Here is a 21,385-nt window from a genome sequence, read left to right as displayed (position 1 = left end):
ATCTTCTGGTCGACGATGGTCCTCACTTTATCTACAGGTAGATGATGGTCATACTTCATCTACTGGTAGACAATGGTTCTAACCTTTATCTACTGATAGGCGATGGTCCTAATCTTTATCTACTGGTAGGCGATGGTCCTAACCTTTATCTACTGATGGACGATGGTCATACTTTATCTACTGGTAGACGATGGCCATACTTTATCTACTGGTAGACGATGGTCCTATCCTGTATCTACTGGTATACAATGGTTCTCTACTTTATCCACTGGTAGACAATGGTCCCTCATAACCTTTATCTACTGGTAGGCGATGGTCATACTTTATCTACTGGTGGACGATGGTCCTTACTTTATCTACTGGTAGACGATGGTCATACTTTATCTACTGGTCGATGATGGTCCTTCATAACCTTTATTTACTTGTAGACAATTGGCCCAATCTTATCTACTCGTAGACGATGATCCTAACCTTTATCTACTGGTAGACGATGGTAACTCATAAGCTATATCTACTGGTAAACAATGGTAACTCATAAGCTATATCTACTGGTAAACGATGCGCCTTCATAACTATTATCTACAGGCAGACAATAGTCCTTCATAATCTTTATCTACTGGTAGATGATGGTTCCTCATAACTTTTATCAACTGGTAGACGATGGTCCTAATCTTTATCTACTGGTAGACGATGGTCCTTACCTTTATCTACTGGGAAACGATTGTCATAACCTTTATCTATTGGTAGACGATGGTCATAACTTTATCTACTGGTAGACGATGGTCTTTACTTTATCTACAGGTAGACGATGGTCATAACCTTTATCTACTGGTAGACGATGGTCATAACCTTTATCTACAGGTAGACGATGGTCATAACCTTTATCTACTGGTAGACGATGGTCTTAACCCTTATCTACTGGAAGACGATGGTCCTTCATAACCTTATCTAGTGGTAGACGATGGTCCTAACCTTTATCTTCTAGTAGACGATGCTACCTCATAACCTTTATCTACTGGTAGGCGATGGTCCTAATCTTTATCTACTGGTAGGCGATGGTCATAGTTTATCTACTGGTAGACGATGGTCCTAAACTTTATCTACTAGTAGACGATGGGCCTAACCTTTATCTACTGGTAGACGATGGTCCATCTTAACGTTTATCTACTGGTAGCGATGGTCCTAACCTTATCTACTGGTAGACTATGGTCATAAACTTTATCTACTGGTAGACGATGGTAACCCATAAGCTTTATCTACTGGTAGGCGATGGTCCTTAGCTTTATCTACTGGTGGACGATGGTCCTTCATAACTTTTATCTACTGGTAGACAATGGTAACTCATAAGCGTTATCTACTGGTAGACGATGGTCCCTCATTAACTTTATCTACTGCATCACAGCAAACAGGAGGATCTCTTTTTTTCCTCCGCTGAGCACAAGGGGTGGATGGGCCGGTATTTATTGAATATTAGTTTTTGAATTATATTTAAAAAGCAATAAATAGTAAACCTACAAATATACGAGAACGTGATACAGTATATTGGCTTTGTTCTCATTTCCCTGTTTTGTTCCCCTAGTAATAATCTCCATGGAGTTTTAAAGGTGTCAGAGAAACACTTCAGATAAGAGCTGAAGTATCAGCTTTCCTGCTACTGTTATCCGACACCCCAGCCGGTCACGGACAGACCATAATATCCCAGCCTGTCGAGGACAGACCCTACCTCCCCACTAACCAAAGCTGGTCCAAGGCCGACCATAATACCCAACTACTAACCTCAGCCGGTCCAGGACCGACCATATTATCCCACTACTAACCTTAGCCGGTACAGGACAGACCACAATACCCCAGCCTGTCCAGGAAAGACCATAATATCAAAAGCGGTCTAGGATAGACCCTAGTACCTCACCACTAACCCAAGCTGGTCCAAGATAATAATACCCCACTACTAACCCCAGCCGTCCAGGACAGACCATAATACCCCAGCCGGTCTAGGCAGACCATAATACCCCACTACTAACCCCAATCGGTCTAGGCAGACCATAATACCCAAGCCGGTCCAGGTCGGACCGTAATATACATATCAAATGTTACAGAAGTTCTTGTCCAGAGCCAATTTATCCAGAACCTTTCATCTTTAGTAAGTGACTAAATATGAAAGGTTGATTATTTGTTGGCTAAATATTAAACAACGTTAGTTGTTGCCCAAAGCAGAAAGCAGGTTAGTGGTTAAACAAGTGGAAAGCAGGTTCATCGTTGACTGAAGATGAAAGGTTGGTTGTAGACTGAAGATTGAAGCAGGTTAGTGGTTAACTAAAGTGAAAAGCAGTTTCATTTTTGAATGAAGATTGAAGCAGGTTAATGGTTAATTTGAAAGCAGGTTCATGTTGAATGAAGATGAGAGGTTGGTTGTTGACTGAAGATTGAAGCAGGTTAGTGGTTGGCTAAACATGGATTGAGGGTAGAAGCAATGTAGAGACTCGAGTCTCTCCCTGACGTCTGTTGGCGCCGCTCCATCGAGATATGGTGCACTGAAGCATTGGTGGCATTCCTGTTGGCTGCTGCAGACGTATTCAAAAGGACAAAAGAGGGCAGATATTGGTTGAGATGTCGTGCATAGATAGACATAGCCCTTCTATTGGTTGTTTCATGCTAGTCTGATGACCTGCTGAAGTTATTTGTGGCTGATGCTAAAAGATATCAACAGTGGTATGAGGCGTTTAACATTTATCCTCATGCATTAAGAAGATATTGGCGTGATAAAATATGATCTCAATGTCGTTCCATTATTTCAACTTGTCTTAACCCTCTATTCAAACTACATTCATGTTAAGGAAAAAATCTTTCTTACATATAGAAAAATAATATACTACAAATACAAAGCATCGGCAAGTTAATATCCCGCAGCACAATTCAAATCACGCAGCACAAATTCAACATTCTTTAATGTATTTCTGTATTTGTCTACCTGCCAGACATTTTCGGTGGGTCAAATGTTGGCTGAGCTTCCATCTCCCCATCCTGCAGATCTGTCCAACAAGCAGAAGAACCGATGCTCACCTGCCAGCATACAGCAGCTCTTCATCTCACTGAAGGACCTTCTGGTGTTCAGGGTGGTCTCAATCACAGCCCTTATCTGTCCTAATGTCTTAACCCTAACCCTACTCACCAAACTACCCTTCTAACACAAACCCTCCTTACCCTACTAAAACGAACCCTATCCTCCTAACACCAACCCTCCTAACCCTAACCCTACTACCCTTTAAACCCTACCTACGAGAACCCTGCTAACCCCTCTAACCCTCCAACCCCTACTAACCCTATACCCTACTAACCTTGACACTAAAAGCCCTCCAAACCCTACTAACCATAACCCTAATACACTACTTACCCAGTACCCTACTAACACATACCCTCCTAACCCTAGGTTGAATAGGGTTAGGAGGGTTTGTGTTAAACTCACCGCCAGCCTGATTGATGAATCGGCTTATAAACAGCATTTGCTAAATTATCAGATTTAAAAGCTTAAAAATAGAAGAATAACAGAGTTTTTAGAGGTACTGCCATCTAGTGGCAAATCCAGAGTTGGTCAGAAGTGCTTTTGGGGCCATTACGGTAAGACGTGCTGCGTGCGGCAGCGCTACCGTAAGAGACGTAAGCTACAATCATACGGAAGTTAATCACTGTGGGTCAATTATTTTGTTACAATGTAAATATTATTGCTCTCACATGCGCGTCTATTTATCAGTAACAATGTAAATATTAATGTTCTCCCGGCGGGTCTATTCCTTTTGTACAATGCTAATATTCAAGTGTTATCGAAGCGAAAGAGGAGTTGCGTTTGACGCCTAACGCTTCAAGGTAAGAATTCATACTAGTGTAAACATTCGACTTATATATCTGTCGTCTACGCACATACACAGGATAAAATGGATTTAAACCCGGTCCACATAGTCTCTATGTCGAAAGGCATGTCCGTCTATAGTATTTGTCTACAATGTCTAGTCTCTAGTGTCAAAGTCTAGTCTCTAGTGTCAATGTCTACAATGTCTTGTCAGTAGTCTCTATGTCTATACCTGTCTATTGTCTCTATGTCTATAGTCAATGTCTGTATTCTATTGGTCTATGTCTATATCTGTTTATTCTATGTGTCAATCTCTATTATCTATTTCTATAGCTATTGCTGTGAAAGACCACCAGGTGAGAGAGACCACCAAGTGAGATAGACTACCAGGTGAGATAGACTACCAGGTGAGAGAGACCACCAAGAGAGAGAGACCATCAGGTGAGATAGACTACCAGGTGAGATAGACTACCAGGTGAGAGAGACCACCAAGTGAGAGAGACCATCAGGTGAGATAGACTACCAGGTGAGATAGACTACCAGGTGAGATAGACCACCAGGTGAGATAGACTACCAGGTGAGATAGACCATCAGGTGAGATAGACTACCTGGTGAGATAGACTACCTGGTGAGATAGACTACCAGGTGAGATAGACCACCAGGTGAGAAGATAGTGTCGCCCCCCCCCCCCCCCCCCCCTCCATGTCAAGGCAGGTTTGTTTTCTGTCTTAACTATGCAATCAGGGACAGAACATACAATAATAAAGCCTACAATACCAAACTGGTGTTCTGAAGATAACTGAAAGGTTAACTCTGTTCCAATTTTTACCGACATATTAAACTCTATTATGAACATATTAACTTTGTAATTAACTGCGTTATGAACCTATTAACTGTGTTACCAACATATTAACTGTGTAACCAACTTACTAACTGTGTAACCAAAATTTTAACTGTGTTGCCAACATAATAACTGTGTTACCATCAAATTAACTGTGGCACTAACCAATTAACTGTGTTAATTAACAAAGTTAATATGGTTAAGTTTTTAACCTAGAGAATAAGGCTAAAATGTTAATAAGTTGGTAACACAGCTAATAGGTGTAGCCGAACTATTAGCTGTGTTACGAATGTGTACTCTTACATTTACTTTTCAACGTGTTTCATCTTCTATTTCCACAGAAACCAAATAAACGGTGGGGCGTGTGACCGCCGGCCGGTGTCCAGGGGCAGGTGGAGGCATGTGATGGAGTGCCCCCGCCAGCTGAGGAGCCGATGGCCCAGAGCAGTGGCCAAGGATCTGCTCCTGCGTGTGCGTTCCCGGCCCGCGGCCCAGGCCTTGCTCCTGTGTGTGCTGACCTTCGGCGTGCTGCTGCCGGTGTTGTGCCAGCAGATGCTCTACTCTTATTACTTCTTCAGACCCTGGTACCTGGAGCCCCGCAGCGAGGCCGCCCTGCAGGAAAGCTACCGCCGCGGTCAGGGAGCTCTGAGCTTCTGGCAGAAAGACACGGGGGCCCACGCCGTCCGGACCCAGCTTGAGCCTCACCTGCTGGTTACCGTGGTGACAGCCAGGCGTACGGAGGGGCGGGACTACCACTACCTCCTGCAGGTGATGCAGCAGCTAGCAGGTCTTCTGGCCTCCTGCAGGGGGGAGCGTTGTGCCCAGGTCCTGCTGTGCGACGTGGAAAGCGATCCCAAGGCGAACGAGGACTTGGCCTTACTGGAGGGAAGGTTCCAGACGGTGAGGAGGTCTGTCGAGGAGAGGAGGAGGATGAGCAGGGAGGACGTGAACACATTTGAGAGGGAGAAGAGGGACTATGTGTTCTGTCTCAAGAAGGGGTGGGAGCTGCTCAGGCCTAAGAATGTGGTGGTGCTTGAGGACGATGCATGGCCGCGGCCAGACTTCTTCCCTGTGATCCAGGACCTGTTGTCCCGGAGCTTCTCCAGCGGCACCCTCTACGTCAAGCTGTACCACCCGGAGCGACTGCAGCGCTACTGGAACCCAGAGCCATACCGTCTGCTGGAGTGGCTGGGCCTGGGCCTCCTGGCCTCCTCGTTGCTCCTCCTGGTGCTCCCCTATTGCTCCTCCTTCTCCTTCACGCTCAGACACCTGCTGTTCTTCAGCGTGTACACCATGGCGCTGGCGGAGCTGGTGGGCAGGCACTACCTGCTGGAGCTGCGGCGGGCGTCGCCCCAGCTCTACGCTGTGTCCCCGGCCACAGAGTGCTGCACCCCGGCCATGCTGTACCCGGGGAACGCCTCGCTGCGAGCCGCCCGCTATCTGGACGGCTCCTTCTGCGTCAAGGGCCTGGCCAAGGACCTGGTCCTGTTCCGCATGGCGCGCTCCTTCCCCGGGGAGAGGGCCCACAGCCTGGAGCCCAACCTCATTACACACATCGGGGCCTTCTCCTCGGTGAGGCCCAACCCCGTCAGGCCCAGCCTGCTCTGAGAGGAAGCTTCCCTCGAGATGTACTCGCTGTTGCTCTCGTCTAAAGCTCAAATCCATCAGAAATGTCAAATATCAAAATCAAACTCGCTGTGCCTTAAAGCTTAACCAATCAAACGATGTGTCTGTCTTCTAAGAATTTCGAGCTTCCGTCTTGGAATTTTGTGCGGAAGTTAATAATTTTTGGCCTTGTGAAGGGATGAATGTATGTCCTGAGCTGTTTGGGTGATGTTCCCATTCTCAGGTCTCTACCATGGATGAGCTACTAGTCATATATTTTCTTTATATCCGTATAGCTTGTTTCTCAACCAATACCATGTGGCTTTGAAATGTGATGTTCTGTCTTTTTCTCCAGCACAGAAAACATATTTAGATGGGTTAATCATTTGGCCTTATATCAAGCTTTTTAATACAGGAACATATTTCCAGTTTGAAATAAGAGGTTTTTGCTGTCTTGAGGTATATTTTATTTGAATAAATACAATTACAATTTAAATGTTATCCACCTTTTTAATGTTTGATTTCTAATAAACTACAACAGATGGGATTTTTATACAAATGAATATTAAAATGAATTATTAAGAAAGATTTGTTATTTAGTACTATACAACACTTATGGCTTCAAGCAATGAAGGATACTTATCAACGTCTTAACATTTGCGAATTAGTGTGACAACTTTAGAGTAGAGTCTGAACACTAGATTGAGTTTTCAAGTTTTTCACAACTGAACACATAAAGCACTAGACGGTAGTCTTAACATTAGACAGTGGTTTTTTGAACCAGATGGTAGAGTTTTATCACCATACGCTAAGGTTGAAAACTAGACTGAGTTTTAACACTAGACACGAAGTTGCAACACTAGACTGAGTTTTAACACTAGACAGTGAGTTTCAACGCCATACGGTAGAGTTTAACACTAGACTGAGTTGTAACACTAGTCAGTGCATTTTAACACTAGACAGTGAGTTTTAACACTCGACTGAGTTGAAACACAACAGTCTATGGTTTTTAACACCAGACCTGTAGAGTTTGTACACATTGAGTTTTTAACACCGGACCTGTAGAGTTTGAACACAGTGACTTTTAACACTGGACCAGTAGAGTTTGAACACAGTGACTTTTAACACTGGACCAGTAGAGTTTGAACACTAGACTTTTAACAACATGACTGCATGTTAAATCCTCGTATTCCTCGAGTCTCGTATTACACCGAGCACCCCTCCCATCCTTCGGTTGTTTCCGCCAGTCTACATCACATGACACTGGTCAAAAGTCTGCCCATAAAGTGATGACTTCGTTGCGATGCACCACTAACAGTAAGTGTTTATCTGCAGAAATATCTGACTTCCCCGGAGATTAGAAATGAGAGCTAAAGGGGAAACAACAGAACAGCATTCATATTGTACAAGATAGAGAGAAACTCTGCACAACCGCATAGGCTACGTTGCAGGACGAAAAGTTTGGAGATACTTGACATCAGCAAATCCCGCAATGTCTGAGACTCCTCAGCTTGAGAACATCCCTGAAGACACAGGAAAGGGATTGTCTAACGGAATGGACACGAAACAGAAGGAGGTACGATTTCTGCTGATTTGAGCGTTTATCGGCGATTCTGTTTTTCAGAACAATCCTTTGAATGAAATGCATACCCTGATCCGCAGAAAACATCTGCCCCAACAACGGCCCTTAACCCTGATTTAGTCCATGGCTGAAGGGGGTCATCTTAACTCCTCTACAGTTCCCGATGAACGAATGTACGAATAACACTGATGTATTCCCTAATTACACCTTAACCTTTTTATTTAGGCCTTAGCTCAGATTTTGTTCCTGATATACAACATAACCCTTAATTTAGAACATAATTTAAAACGTAACCCTGATTTTGTCTCTTATTTAGTACAACACTCAGATTCAGAACATAACTGACTTCTTAACCCTGCCAGTCTGTGTCATCAATCCAACCTCACCCTCCTGGCTTCTCTAAAACAACCGTTACTAATATAATTTGTCTAAACGTGCTTTGCGTTTTAAGCGTGAAGATGTACATTTTGTAATCAATGACAAAGGACACACTTGACTATGACTCCTCTGGCTGGACTCTTTGTCTGGTAAAACACACAGTTATGGCCCGGGATAAATAGTTGCATCCAAGATAAATCTCCACCAAAGTATTCTGCGCTAGACAAAGCATGCGTAGTTAAGTTAGAGTTGGTTGCAGTCCCTCCCCACGGCCTCCTGATGGTGCTACAACATACTCCCAAGTCTCGGGAGATAATAAGATACTATTTTAAGTGCTTTACAAATGCGTCTGCCACGAATGTAAACCAGGGCAATAAAGCACTGTGGTATTTCAAACAAGACATTTAGTAAAATACTTTCCTGGCGATTCATTCATATTATGTTGTCCACAAATTCTGCACTGCACGACGCACATTGATTGATTGAAGTATTCTTTGGCTAGCTTTGTTCTAATCTTCTTCAAGGGTCTGTCTGTCTGTCTGTCTGTCTGGACCGCCATGACATCACACTGCTGTGATTGGTTGTTGTTGTTGATGATGAATGGGGTGATTGGTAGGCTTACCTGCTGATCAATACCTGATTTAGGTGTGGTGGGTGGCTCACATTGGCCTAACCTCTACCTTCTTCCTGTCATCCTGGCTAGTAATAGTTCACAAAGTGTCCTTAACACCTACCCTAACTAACACTAACTAACATGAAGACTAACCATGACCTTGTCCAGTAGCGCTCTGTGAGTTGCTGGTCTTACTGTGTACGAAGGTTGACTTTATCCAGAACTGCATTAGCAAATGAGAATACAAAAAAGGGAAGTAAAAAAATGGCGGGTTAAGTTTTCAGTTCTTAATAATATTTTTTTGTCTATCTATCTTATTATAACCAAACCTGCACACTATTGCGTAAGTGTGTAAATGTCAAAGTTAGGCCATTAAGCAGAGGGTAGGGTTTAGACAGTACAGAGACGGTTAATTAAAATAATGTTTTCTTTTACTTATCTATTATTTTATTTTATTGTATGACAATGTTTGTACGTGAAGCACTTTGAGTCTGCCTTGTGTATGAAAAGTGCTATATAAATAAAGTTGCCTTGCCTTGCCTTGCCTTAATTAGGGAGCAGGTAGGGGTTGGACAGTACAGAGACAGGTCATTAAGAAGCAGGTAGGGGTTGGACAGTACAGATACAGGTCATTAAGGAGCAGGTAGGGGTTGGACAGTACAGAGACGGTTAATTAACGATACCTCACAAGGTACATCACGTGTTGTACAATGTGTTGTAGGAGCTGGAGCTGGCTGCGGTCTACGTATCAGACGCCCAACACAACAGGAATATCTTCTTTGAGACCCAGCCACAAGCTGTCAGGTAGGACCCCTCTAGCCCATACCTAAACCCTTTCTAGACCATATCTAGACCCTTCCTGACCATATCTGTGTGGTGATGCTGAATCTGTGTGGGGATACTGTAACTGTGTGGTGATACTGTAACTGTTGTGATACTGTTACTGTGGTGATAGTGTAAATGTTGTGATACTGTAACTGTGTGGTGATACTGTATCTGTGTTGTGATACTGTAACTGTGTGGTGATACTGTAACTGTTGTGAACTTGTGATACTGTATCTGTGTGGTGATACTGTAACTATGTTGTGAAGCTGTATCTGTGCAGTGATACTGTATCTATGTCATGATAATGTATCTGTGTGGTGATACTATATCTATGTTGGGATAATGTATCTGTGTTGTGATGCCGTATCTGTGTGGTGATACTATATCTATGTTGTGATGCTGTATCTGTGTGGTGATACTGTATCTGTGGTGTGATACTGTATATGTGTTGTGATAATGGATCTGTGTTGTGAGTCTGTATCTGTGGTGTGATACTGTATATGTGTTGTGATAATGTATCTGTGTTGTGTCCAGGTTGTATCTCCTGTACAACCACTGGTTACTTGTGGTCCTGCTTTATTTCTTCATCATGGTCAACCTCCTCCTGGCCGTAGTGGAGCAGCCTGCCCTCCTCCCTGTTCCTACCTGGGTAACCCTAACCCTTACTCTACCTAGGTACACCTAACCCTACCTCAGTAACCCTAACCCTTACCCCCCCCCCCCTCCCCCAAGGTAACCTTTGCTCTTTCTTTACCTAGTTAACCCTTACCTCCCCAGGTAACCCTAGCTCTTACTCTACCGAGGTACAACCAACCCTATCTAGGTAACACTAACCCTTACCCTACTACCACCCTACCTTGGTTACATCTAGCCTTACCTGGGTAACCTTAACCCTACTCCCTCTTCTTACAAGGGTATAACTAAGCCTAACTGTACCAGGGTACACCTTAACATTACCCTAAAGCCTAACAGTTGATGTGCATTTTCCAGAGCTGCCTGTATTGCTCAGATCAGTCTGGCCTTGACCCCATTAAAACAAACACTTAAATCTAAGAGTGGACGGACGGACCAATCAAAGCTAGGGGGAGGAGTTTTATGTCCTAAAGTAGCGAGGAGTGTAGCAATCTACGGATTGGAAAACACAGGTTTAATTACTGTGTTATTTCATCGGATTGACTGGAGTTCTTAACAGAGTAATGCTCTGACCAATTGGTAGAATGAATTAGAGCCCAGCCAATGCCTGACTCGTGATGGACTGAAAGTCCCTCCCTTAAGCTCTGATTGGTCCATCCCTTTTTGTTTTGAAAGTCGGTTTGACCGGGGGCAAGGTCAGACTGCTCTTCATTATATTGTTATATTATATTCTATTATACATATTCTATACTGTTAGTATATATTATGTACAGGCCTGTATGGTGGTAGAGTTTATCTATCTATATCTGTATCTATATCTCTCTCTCTCTAGTAGTATAATAATAGTGTATATTATATACAGGCCTCCATGCTGGTAGAGTTGGTCTGCCTGTCTGTTTTTTCCGGTCGCCTGATCCACTACGCCAAAGTCATCCCACGGGACAAGTTCTGGAAGGACCCAAAAAACCTCTGCATCCTGGTCATACTTCTGGTACTCACTCTCTCACTAACTCTCTCACTCTTACACTCTCCCACTCTTACACTCACTTACTCTTTCACTAACTCACTTCATCTCTCACTCTCGCACTTAAACACTGGCTTTCTAAATTTGACATTTACATTCACTCACTTGCTTACTTACCCGCTCTCTCGCTCCCTCACCTCTGTATTTACTCATTCATTCTTTTACTTTCTCTCTCTAATGCATTCACTCACTTTATCTCTCACTGTTGCACTCACTCTCTCATTCATACACACACACATATACATGTTTATGAAGACACAATGTCCATAGGAAGTGATCTTTACCCTCCTGATGTTTGCATCAGCAAATTCTTCAGGTTTCCTGCTATGACTCACTCACAAGTTTCAACAGATGTATCAAGTTGGAACTCTTGGTTAAATGACAAAAGGTTGTGTCTGGTTAACCACTGTCAGCACCAGCTGTCCGGGGTTGGTAGATATTCTCTAAAACTAAACTCCAGGGGCCTTGGCCCCTCCACCATGGAGAGAGTCAGGAAATGTGAGGGGCAGTTGGTCAAAGATGTAAGGAGATGCGGGGCATTAACCTGTACTGTTAACATGTTACTCAGCTAATTTTGACATTTTATTCGGCTGATGTGGACATGTTACTCTGCTAATTTTAACATGTTATTTGACTAATGTTGACATGTTACTTGGCTAATGTTGAAAGGTTATTCAGCTAATGTTGACATGTTAGTCTGCTAATGTTGACATGTAACTCGGCTAATGTTGGCATGTTACTCGGCTGATGTGGACATGTTACTCGGCTGATGTGGACATGTTACTCGGCTAATGTTGATATGTTACTCGGCTAATGTTGACATGTTACCCGGCTGAAGTTGACATGTAACTTGACTGATGTCGACATGTTGTAACTCAGTCTAAATGTGTTGACAGCTGACCCTGGTGGACATGATAATCTATGGAGCGCTGAAGGCCACAGACAACTACTCTGTCCGCTGGTCTCGAGTGCTTCGACCACTGCTTCTAGTTAACTTCACAGAGGGAAGACAGGTACCCCTGCACTGCTATTAGTTAATGTAACCTTCTACTGCTTCTAGTTACCTTCACAGAGGGCAGACAGGTACCCCTCCACTGCCAATAATTAACTTCACCTTCTACTGTTACTAGTTAACGTAACCTTCTACTGCGCCTAGTTACCTTCACAGGGGAAGACAGGTACGGCTCCACCTTCCACTGCTACTAGTTATTGTAACTTTCAACTGCTACTAGTTAGGTAACCTTCTGCTGCTACTAGTTAACATACCTTATTCTGTTACTTATAGAGAGAAACCTTAAAGCTCCTACTAATGAAAGCTCCTATCAGAACCATCACCTGAGATCAAATTCCTATAATTGTGTTGTTTTTCAGCTGCGCAGAGCGTTTCGAAGTATCCGGAATGCTCTTCCTCAGATCCTCTCCGTCTTCCTCCTCTTCATCTTCAGCATCCTCATCTTCTCGCTCATGGCTCTCAAACTATTTGGAAAACGGTGAGTTCCTCTATCTCCTGAAGTCGACCCCCCCTGCTACCTAGAAGCACTTCAGCGTTTGTTAGTCATGGTTCCGCATTATACAAGGTACCTCGTTAGTCTGGGTACCTTGTTAGCTGGGTACCTCGTTAGTCTGGGTGCCTTGTTATACAGGGTACCTCGTTAGTCTAGGTACCTTGGTATCCCAGGTAACTCGTTAGTCAGGAAACCTTAGCTGTGTTCGAAACCGTTCCCTATTCACTCACTCACTATTCCCTATATAGCGTTTATGATATAGTGCACTATATAGGGAACGAACAAACGAGAATTCGGACACTACGCTGAACATTTCTAAACGTCATTTGCGTCAGTAAATGCGCCGGGTGTTTGTGTGACGCAGACAGATGCGCCCACATCATGTAAACAAACCGGGCACTCACGAGGAAAGCTGGAGGAGTAACATGTAGGGAACATCATATGTACACTCAAATTTTGGGTATTTTAAGTCCACTATATAGTGCATGAAACTAACCACTGAGAATTCAAACACCACTATAAAATGGCGAGCACCCTATATAGTGCACTATATCCGTGATAGGGAACGATTTCGAACACAGCTCTTGTAACACAGGGTACCTTGTTAGACTGGGTACCTTTTTATCCCAGGTACCTTGTTAGTCTGGGTTCCTTGTTATCTGGGTACCTCGTTAGACTGGTTACCTTGTTATCCCAGGTACCTCGTTAGTCTGGGTCCCTTTTTATCTGGGTACCTCGCTAGTCTGGGTACCTCGTTATCCCAGGTACCTCGTTAGTCTGGGTTCCTCATTATCTGGGTACCTTGTTAGTCTGGGCACCTTATATTCCAGGTACCTCGTTAGTCAGGGTACCTTGTTATCCCAGGTACCTCGTTAGTCTGGGTACCTTGTTACCCCAGGTGCCTCGTTACGTTGGTACCTCATTAGTCTGGGTACTTTCTTATCCCAGATACCTCGTTAGTCTGGGTACCTCCTTTTACGTTCAGAAGATTGATGGTTTCTTTCCATTTCTCAGAGGACTGAAAACAAACAGCGGAAAGCCTTATTTTACCAACTTCCTGGAGATTGTCTTTGACCTCTACGTTCTGGTCACTACAGCCAACAGCCCGGACATCATGTAGATTTAACACACACAGACACACACAGTTATATATATATATAAAAATATATATATATTATAAGCAGGGCAGCGGTGGTTCTGAATTGTTGTGGTTCTCCTACAGGATGCCCGCCTACAATGCCAGCTCCTTCTTTGCCGTGTTCTTTGTCGTCTTCATCCTCATCAACACTTATATCTTCATGTCCGTTTTCCTCGCTGTCGTCTACAACAACTATAAAAAATACCTCAAGGTAACATCCTCATCTTCAGCATCCACGTCATTACCACCACCTTCCTCCTCTGAGGTAGACCTCTATAACAGGAAGATTACCTCGATAACAGCAAATAGCTCCTTCCCGACAGGAAATAGACCTATATAACAGGTAGTATACGCTGCCCAAGAGTAAGATGATCTCTACAACTGGAAGTTGACCTCCCTAACAGGGACCCCTAACAAGTAGCCCCATCACAACCAGTAGTAGACATCTATGACAGAATTAGACCTAGCAGGTCCATCCAACAGGAAGATATGCACCAGGTGTTAGGGGATCTCCTATAACAGGAAGTAACCCTATCCCAACAGGAAGTATACCTCTATAACAGGAAGTAACCAAATCTCAACAGGAAGTAGCCCTTTCCCAATCTGATTTGTGGTCTGACCGACAGGAAGAGGTGCGACAGCTGGTGAGGACTAAGAGACATAAAATGGTGCGAGCCTTCGCCATCCTGCAGGAGCGTCGCGAGGGAATGGAGGAGCCGGTGGTAAGCCACGCCTCCTGGAACCAGCTGGTCCGTCTGGTCCAAGCAGATCTCTCTCACGCACACCGAGAGCTGCTGTGGAGCGTTGCAGACCACCACAACCAGGGATACATAGGTAGGCTCTGGAAGAATAATACCAGGAACTGCTCCCAGGTATTATTATTAGCATTTATCTGGTCTCTGTTGGTCGTGGTGGGTCGTGGACCGTGGTCTCAGTGGGTCAAAGTGAGTCCTGATCGTTGTGGGTTCTGGTATGTCCTGGTCTAGTGCGTCCTACTCGGTCTTGGTAGCTTCTGGTCATAGTTAGTCCTGGTCCTACTGGACCCCTGTAGGTCCTGTTCCCCCTTTTTAACATCTTCTTTGCAAAGAGGAAGAGGTCCTTTGTTCAAACACACATTTTGATGGGTTGATTGGCAGGTAAACTGGCGTTTGTCCAGCTGGCTGACCTGCTGAACATCCAGGTGATTGCGGTGAAGTCCCGGCCACACCCCCTGCAGCGCTGGAGCCCCTCCCTCTACCTGTCTGCACCCAGTCGCTGGCTCTGCCGTGCTGTCCAACACAGGTGGAACCTCACTCACACCGACCCAGTGCAGATGGCATGCAGACACAGTGCTGACACACACATATAGTACAGAGACAGAACTGAAACACACACCTACCCAGTACAGGCACATAGACACCATGCACGGACAGAGCACTCACACACACATGGTGCAATGCATTCATGCTCGGGGCCAAGGCATGTTCAGGGATCATTCATGTCCAGGGTGTGCTTGGTATGATTCATTTCATGTTTGGGGGCAGGGTGTTTGTGATGGTCTATGACGTCATCATCCTGGTGAACGCGGTGTTCATTGGCCTGGATGAGGAAGACCCTTTGATCAGGAACAGCGAGTGGTTCTTCCTCGCTCTCTACCTGCTGGAGATTCTCCTAAAGCTGTACGCCATGGAACCCAGAGCCTTCTACTCCAGGCACAACTTCTGGAACTGGTAGGAGATTTACACCAAGCGATATAGATCCTACACCTTAAAGATATAAAGAGTCTACACCTTAGAGATATAGAATCCTACACCTATGAGATATAGGTCATACACCTTAGCCTATACCTTATAGATATAGGACTACACAATAGAGATATAGATCCTATACCTTTTATAGATAGATCCTAAACATTATATATATCCTACAACTTATAGATAGATCCTACACCTTATAGATATATAGATCCTACACCTTAGAGATATAGTTTAATCCTATATCATAGAAATATAGAAACAACACCATAGAAATATGGTTAGATTCTAACCCATAGAGCTATATAGATCCTATACCATAGAGATAGATATAGGTCCTACACCTGAGAGGAGGGGGAGAGAGCGCGAAAGAGACGTTTGTGTAGATATGTGTTTAAGATCTAGTCACATATTAACCTAATGAGTTTGGGATATATAATCTATGATCTGTATTATATATTTAAATATAGTGTCATATTAACAGGCTATTCTGAATAAACTTTATACTGTAAAACAAGATGTTTAGAGCTCTTCAGAGGCCCCATTGAACAGAATACTGGTCCATGTCCAGGTTTGATACCATCATCATCGTCTCTGCTCTGGTTGCTACCATCATAAACACGGCCATGACATCAGGTTAGTACCATGACAGAACATTCACTGAGTGACATCATGAGTACATGCATTGTCCTATCCCAAGGCTGGCCACTCACCCCTCAGACATGAACCTTCATAGTACTAGTAGTAGTAGTATTTAATGTATTATTAATATTCTTATTTTCATCTGGTAGTTGGGGGGTACAGCAGTCGGCAGATCTTGGACATTGTCTTCACACTCCGGGTTCTCAGACTTATCCGAGTCGTGGACAGCATCAAGAGGTACCAACGACCCCTCACAAGCCCTGATTAAGATACATGTTTAATACATAGCCCCGGTTCAGGCTCATCATCAGATACATGTTATATACATACCTCTGGTTCAGGCTCATCATCAGATATGTTATATGCATACCTCTGGTTCAGGATCATCATAATATACATGTTATATACATACCTCTGGTTGTGGCTCATCATAAGATACATGTTATATACATACCTCTGGTTCAGGCTCATCATAAGATACATGTTATATACATACCTCTGGTTGTGGCTTATCATAAGATACATGTTATATACATACCTCTGGTTCAGGCTCATCATCAGATACATGTTATATACATACCTCTGGTTGTGGCTCATCATAAGATACATGTTATATACATACCTCTGGTTGTGGCTCATCATAATATACATGTTATATACATACCTCTGGTTGTGGCTCATCATAAGATACATGTTATATACATACCTCTGGTTGTGGCTCATCATAAGATACATGTTATATACATACCTCTGGTTCAGGCTCATCATAAGATACATGTTATATACATACCTCTGGTTCAGGCTCATCATAAGATACATGTTATATACATACCTCTGGTACCAACATATGTTTCTCCCCAGGTTCAGGGTCATTATAAACACTCTGATTAAGATCGGACCGACCATGCTCACCTTCGCCCAGCTCATCATCGTAAGTCCTCGGAAAAAAGAACGGAAGAATATTGACATCTTCTTTGACATGTCAAAGTTATGCTGACATGTGATCTCGCTCTCTCACTCACACACACACACACACACACACACACACACACACACACACACACACACACACACACACAGGTGGTGTACTATATCTTTGCTATGGTGGGGATGGAGCTGTTTCAAGGAAGGATTCAGTTCTTTGACTCTGACTCTCCGGGGAAGCTCTCCTGTGGGAACCCAGCCCTGCAGGATAGCAGCTTCGCTCAGCTGAACTACTGCAAGAACAACTTCAACAACGTGGTGTCGTCCTTCATCCTCCTCGTGGAGCTGACCGTGGTCAACCAGTGGCATGATATCCTTCTGAATCAGCTTCTTCTGAGCCCCTCTTCAGTCACCTGACCTCTAACCCCCAGACCAATAATTCACCAGACATGTCATTGACCTGACCTCTAACCCCAGACCCCACTGAACTCTAACCCCTGTCTTCTCATTCACCTGACCACTAACCAGTGACCTCTCATTCACCTGACCAGTAACCAGTGACCTCAGGGTTAGGGTTATACTCAGGTTAGTAGGTTAGGCTTGGATTTGGGTAAGGCTTAGGTTAGTAGGTTCAGATTAGGGTTAGTAGGTTAGGGTTAGATTTAGGTTAGTAGGTTAGGCTTACATTTGGGTTAGGTTTAGGGTAGTAGGTTCAGATTAGGGTTTGTAGGTTAGGTTTGTAGGGTTTTATGATGGTTCTTATGGTTTCCTTGACAATGAGCACTTCTGAGTAGCGGCTTCACTGCTGTCACTCACCCGTCAGCCAGACTCTTCTTCATCCTCTTCCACATCATCGTGGTCATCATCATCATCAAGTAAGAGCATGTATACATTAGTGTGGTTACATTTGATAATCATTCAGTTTATAAGCAGAATAATATCCGTTTTGTACTTCTCAAAGCATCATGTTGTGTTTCCTTCTGCAGTATCTTCGTAGCATTCGTCCTGGAGGCCTTCTTTGTGGAGTACACACTGGAGAAGAGCCTACTGCACACCTCCCTGGAGAAGAGAATACAGGAGCTGGGAGTGGCCCAGTATGTCCCAGTATAAACCTCTAACCCCATTAACACTCTAAGTATAATAATCCTCTAACTGTGTGTGTGTGTGTGTGTGTGTGTGTGTGTGTGTTCCCTCTCCAGGGATGACTTAGGGCCTTCGAACCTGGTTGATGCCATGGAAACCACAGATAACGACCTCAGAACTGGAGAACCCCAAACCAGACTGATGTTTAAAATCTCATCCACAAGTAGGTGGTCCACTTTCTGGAACGTGTACTGGGCTCATGGTTTGGGTGTCACAGGGTACCAGGGTAAAGGTTCTGGTGTTACAGGGTACCAGGGTTAAGGTTCTGGTGTATTCTGACAGGGTACCAGGGTTAAGGTTCTGGTGTATTCTGACAGGGTACCAGGGTTAAGGTTCTGGTGTGACAGGGTACCAGGGTTAAGGTTCTGTTGTATTCTGACAGGGTACCAGGGTTAAGGTTCTGTTGTGACAGGGTACCAGAGTTAAGGTTCTAGTGTAACAGGGTACCAGGGTTAAGGTTCTGCTGTAACAGGGTACCAGGGTTAAGGTTCTGCTGTAACAGGGTACCAGGGTTAAGGTTCTGGTGTAACAGGGTACCAGGGTTAAGGTTCTGGTGTATTCTGACAGGGTACCAGGGTTAAGGTTCTGCTGTATTCTGACGGGGTACCAGGGTTAAGGTTCTGCTGTAACAGGGTACCAGGGTTAAGGTTCTGCTGCATTCTGACAGGGTACCAGGGTTAAGGTTCTGCTGTATTCTGACAGGGTACCAGGGTTAAGGTTCTGCTGTATTCTGACAGGGTACCAGGGTTAAGGTTCTGCTGTAACAGGGTACCAGGGTTAAGGTTCTGCTGTATTCTGACAGGGTACCAGGGTTAAGGTTCTGCTGTATTCTGATAGGGTACCAGGGTTAAGGTTCTGCTGTATTCTGACAGGGCACCAGGGTTAAGGTTCTGTTGTGACAGGGTACCAGAGTTAAGGTTCTAGTGTAACAGGGTACCAGGGTTAAGGTTCTGCTGTAACAGGGTACCAGGGTTAAGGTTCTGCTGTATTCTGACAGGGTACCTGGGTTAAGGTTCTGGTGTAACAGGGTACCAGGGTTAAGGTTCTGGTGTATTCTGACAGGGTACCAGGGTTAAGGTTCTGGTGTATTCTGACAGGGTACCAGGGTTAAGGTTCTGGTGTGACAGGGTACCAGGGTTAAGGTTCTGCTGTATTCTGAGAGGGTACCAGGGTTAAGGTTCTGCTGTATTCTGACAGGGTACCAGGGTTAAGGTTCTGCTGTATTCTGACAGGGTACCAGGGTTAAGGTTCTGCTGTATTCTGACAGAGTACCAGGGTTAAGGTTCTGGTGTAACAGGGTACCAGGGTTAAGGTTCTGCTGTATTCTGACAGGGTACCGGACCGTGGACAGCCTCCTTCAGCGGATGTTTGAGGCGGATCTCGACCCAGAGGACTTCGGTGGGGAAGACGACCCGGAAGAATCTTCGAACTTTAACTTTTCAAATCCAGTTTTTTGCTCGATATAATAATTGATATAAACCTGATTAAAGCATTTTCTATAGGGTCATATCCGCGTGTATCTGACTAAACCGTGTTCTGTATTTTTGATATATATCTGATGAAAATATATGTTTATCTGTTTCTGAAATGTTCCTGATTAAAACGTGTTCTTTATATTCATATCTGATATATCGGATTCTTAATTCCTAATCTGATATGCCTAGTACTTTTTGTTTATACTGTAACATAACATACAGAGGTACTCAGAACAGCTCTAAGATCATTAGAGATGTTCTCTAACATCCAAGCATGTTTGCTTAATAAGGCTGCACCTTAGGACGCTGACATGGTAGGTCAGGCCCTACGCCTGGACCCCAGACAAGCCCACAAGCTGAACATAAGAGGTTCTGATGATGTCATGATGGTACCATGGATTCAACCAGCTGCTAGAACATATCTTATTGGACGTGTTCCATGATGTAATGATGGCATCATCCAGGTACTGCTATCCATTCATGCTTCAGGTCCCCTGTACCTCTCAATGTGTGTGTTGAAGTCTAGGAGAAAAAGAAAGTTCAAGTGTCTGATAAAAGTAATCTGTATTGATAAACTAATTAAGGACTTAACTTATAACCATTAGATAGACAGGTCTTAATACCGCAAACAAACAGTAGTTACATCAACATTTCACATTCTACTAAAGCCCATTTAGCTACCAGTTTTAATTGTCCATATCCATAAATGTTCCAGCTAGACGTTGATGACATAAGAGCACTTTTACAATGAAATACATTCCCACAAATGGAGAAGAAATGAAGGCTATGAGTATTTGTACATTTGGATGTGGAACATTTTCAGATGATTGATTTAACACAACACAAAATCAAGACAGACTTTTGAGGTCATGAAGAAGTTGTTTCCTGTTCTGTTTGTTGAACAACGCTGCGATCCCTACTTTACCTTCGATCTTCAACAGGCGGACCAGAGGGTTCGGCACTAAAGGTGCGTTCACACCGAAAGACACATTTGTCGCCCGTTCGCGTTGTCCGCCCAAGTTTTGTCGCGCGACAAATCATAAACCGTCGCTGTGCAAGTTTTGTCAGGCGAATTTGCTGCGGTTCACCCCGGACTGCACTGCAGGGAACAGTTTCCCGGTTGGACGCTGATTGGCTCTTACGTTGCACATGTCACTCAGTGGCCACGCTGTTGAACGCTGATTGGCTGTCATCACGCAAATGTCACGGCAAAGTTGAAATATTTCAACTCGAGCGAATTTATCGCGCTGCAAATCCTCATGAACGCGCTTGCCTGTGCAGGGCGAAAGTGTCGCGCGACAAATCAAAACTTGTCTCAGGTTTTCTCTAGCGAAAAATTCGCCCGATTCGCGTCTCTACGTTGACTTTGTATGGCGTTGTGTCGCCCCTTCGCGTTTGGTGTGAACGCACCTTAAGATCTTCAACGAGCGAACCAGCGGTATTAGAGGCTGGTCTAGTCTTAAGATGTTCAGCAGACCGA

The 21,385-nt window shown here is 44.1% G+C and overlaps 2 protein-coding genes across 10 annotated transcripts; both read left to right on the top strand.

Annotated features, from left to right (window-relative positions):
- The first annotated feature begins 3,634 nt into the window (after positions 1-3,634).
- On the top strand, positions 3,635-6,780 carry pgap4 (post-GPI attachment to proteins GalNAc transferase 4). 8 transcript variants are annotated; one of them, XM_079759110.1, is made up of 3 exons: positions 3,635-3,861; positions 4,178-4,200; positions 5,027-6,780. In XM_079759110.1, the coding sequence occupies exon 3, from the start codon at positions 5,091-5,093 to the stop codon at positions 6,291-6,293; it is 1,203 nt and encodes a 400-aa protein (XP_079615236.1). In that variant the 5' UTR covers positions 3,635-3,861; positions 4,178-4,200; positions 5,027-5,090; the 3' UTR covers positions 6,294-6,780. The 8 variants fall into 8 exon arrangements, with proteins under 8 accessions (XP_079615236.1, XP_079615234.1, XP_079615235.1 ...); XM_079759108.1 differs by having other exon boundaries at positions 4,178-4,234; XM_079759109.1 differs by having other exon boundaries at positions 4,178-4,251.
- Positions 6,781-7,589: 809 nt separating this feature from the next.
- On the top strand, positions 7,590-20,044 carry tpcn3 (two pore segment channel 3). Of its 2 annotated transcripts, XM_079758690.1 has the most exons (19): positions 7,590-7,866; positions 9,585-9,667; positions 10,223-10,337; positions 11,184-11,312; positions 12,242-12,358; positions 12,717-12,835; positions 13,865-13,966; positions 14,073-14,199; positions 14,615-14,822; positions 15,125-15,269; positions 15,512-15,697; positions 16,293-16,357; positions 16,513-16,600; positions 17,225-17,294; positions 17,444-17,657; positions 18,072-18,162; positions 18,274-18,381; positions 18,487-18,593; positions 19,763-20,044. In XM_079758690.1, exons 1-19 carry the CDS (start codon positions 7,783-7,785, stop codon positions 19,894-19,896), a joined length of 2,292 nt encoding a protein of 763 aa, XP_079614816.1. In that variant the 5' UTR covers positions 7,590-7,782; the 3' UTR covers positions 19,897-20,044. The 2 variants fall into 2 exon arrangements, with proteins under 2 accessions (XP_079614816.1, XP_079614817.1); XM_079758691.1 differs by lacking the exons at positions 7,590-7,866; positions 9,585-9,667 and having other exon boundaries at positions 10,280-10,363.
- The last annotated feature ends 1,341 nt before the right edge of the window (positions 20,045-21,385 follow it).

Source organism: Pollachius pollachius, assembly GCF_949987615.1.
Source record: "Pollachius pollachius genome assembly, chromosome: 2".
Taxonomy (NCBI): domain Eukaryota; kingdom Metazoa; phylum Chordata; class Actinopteri; order Gadiformes; family Gadidae; genus Pollachius; species Pollachius pollachius.
The sequence above is the reverse complement of the archived record's forward strand: the minus strand, read 5'-3'. Positions and strand labels throughout refer to the sequence as shown.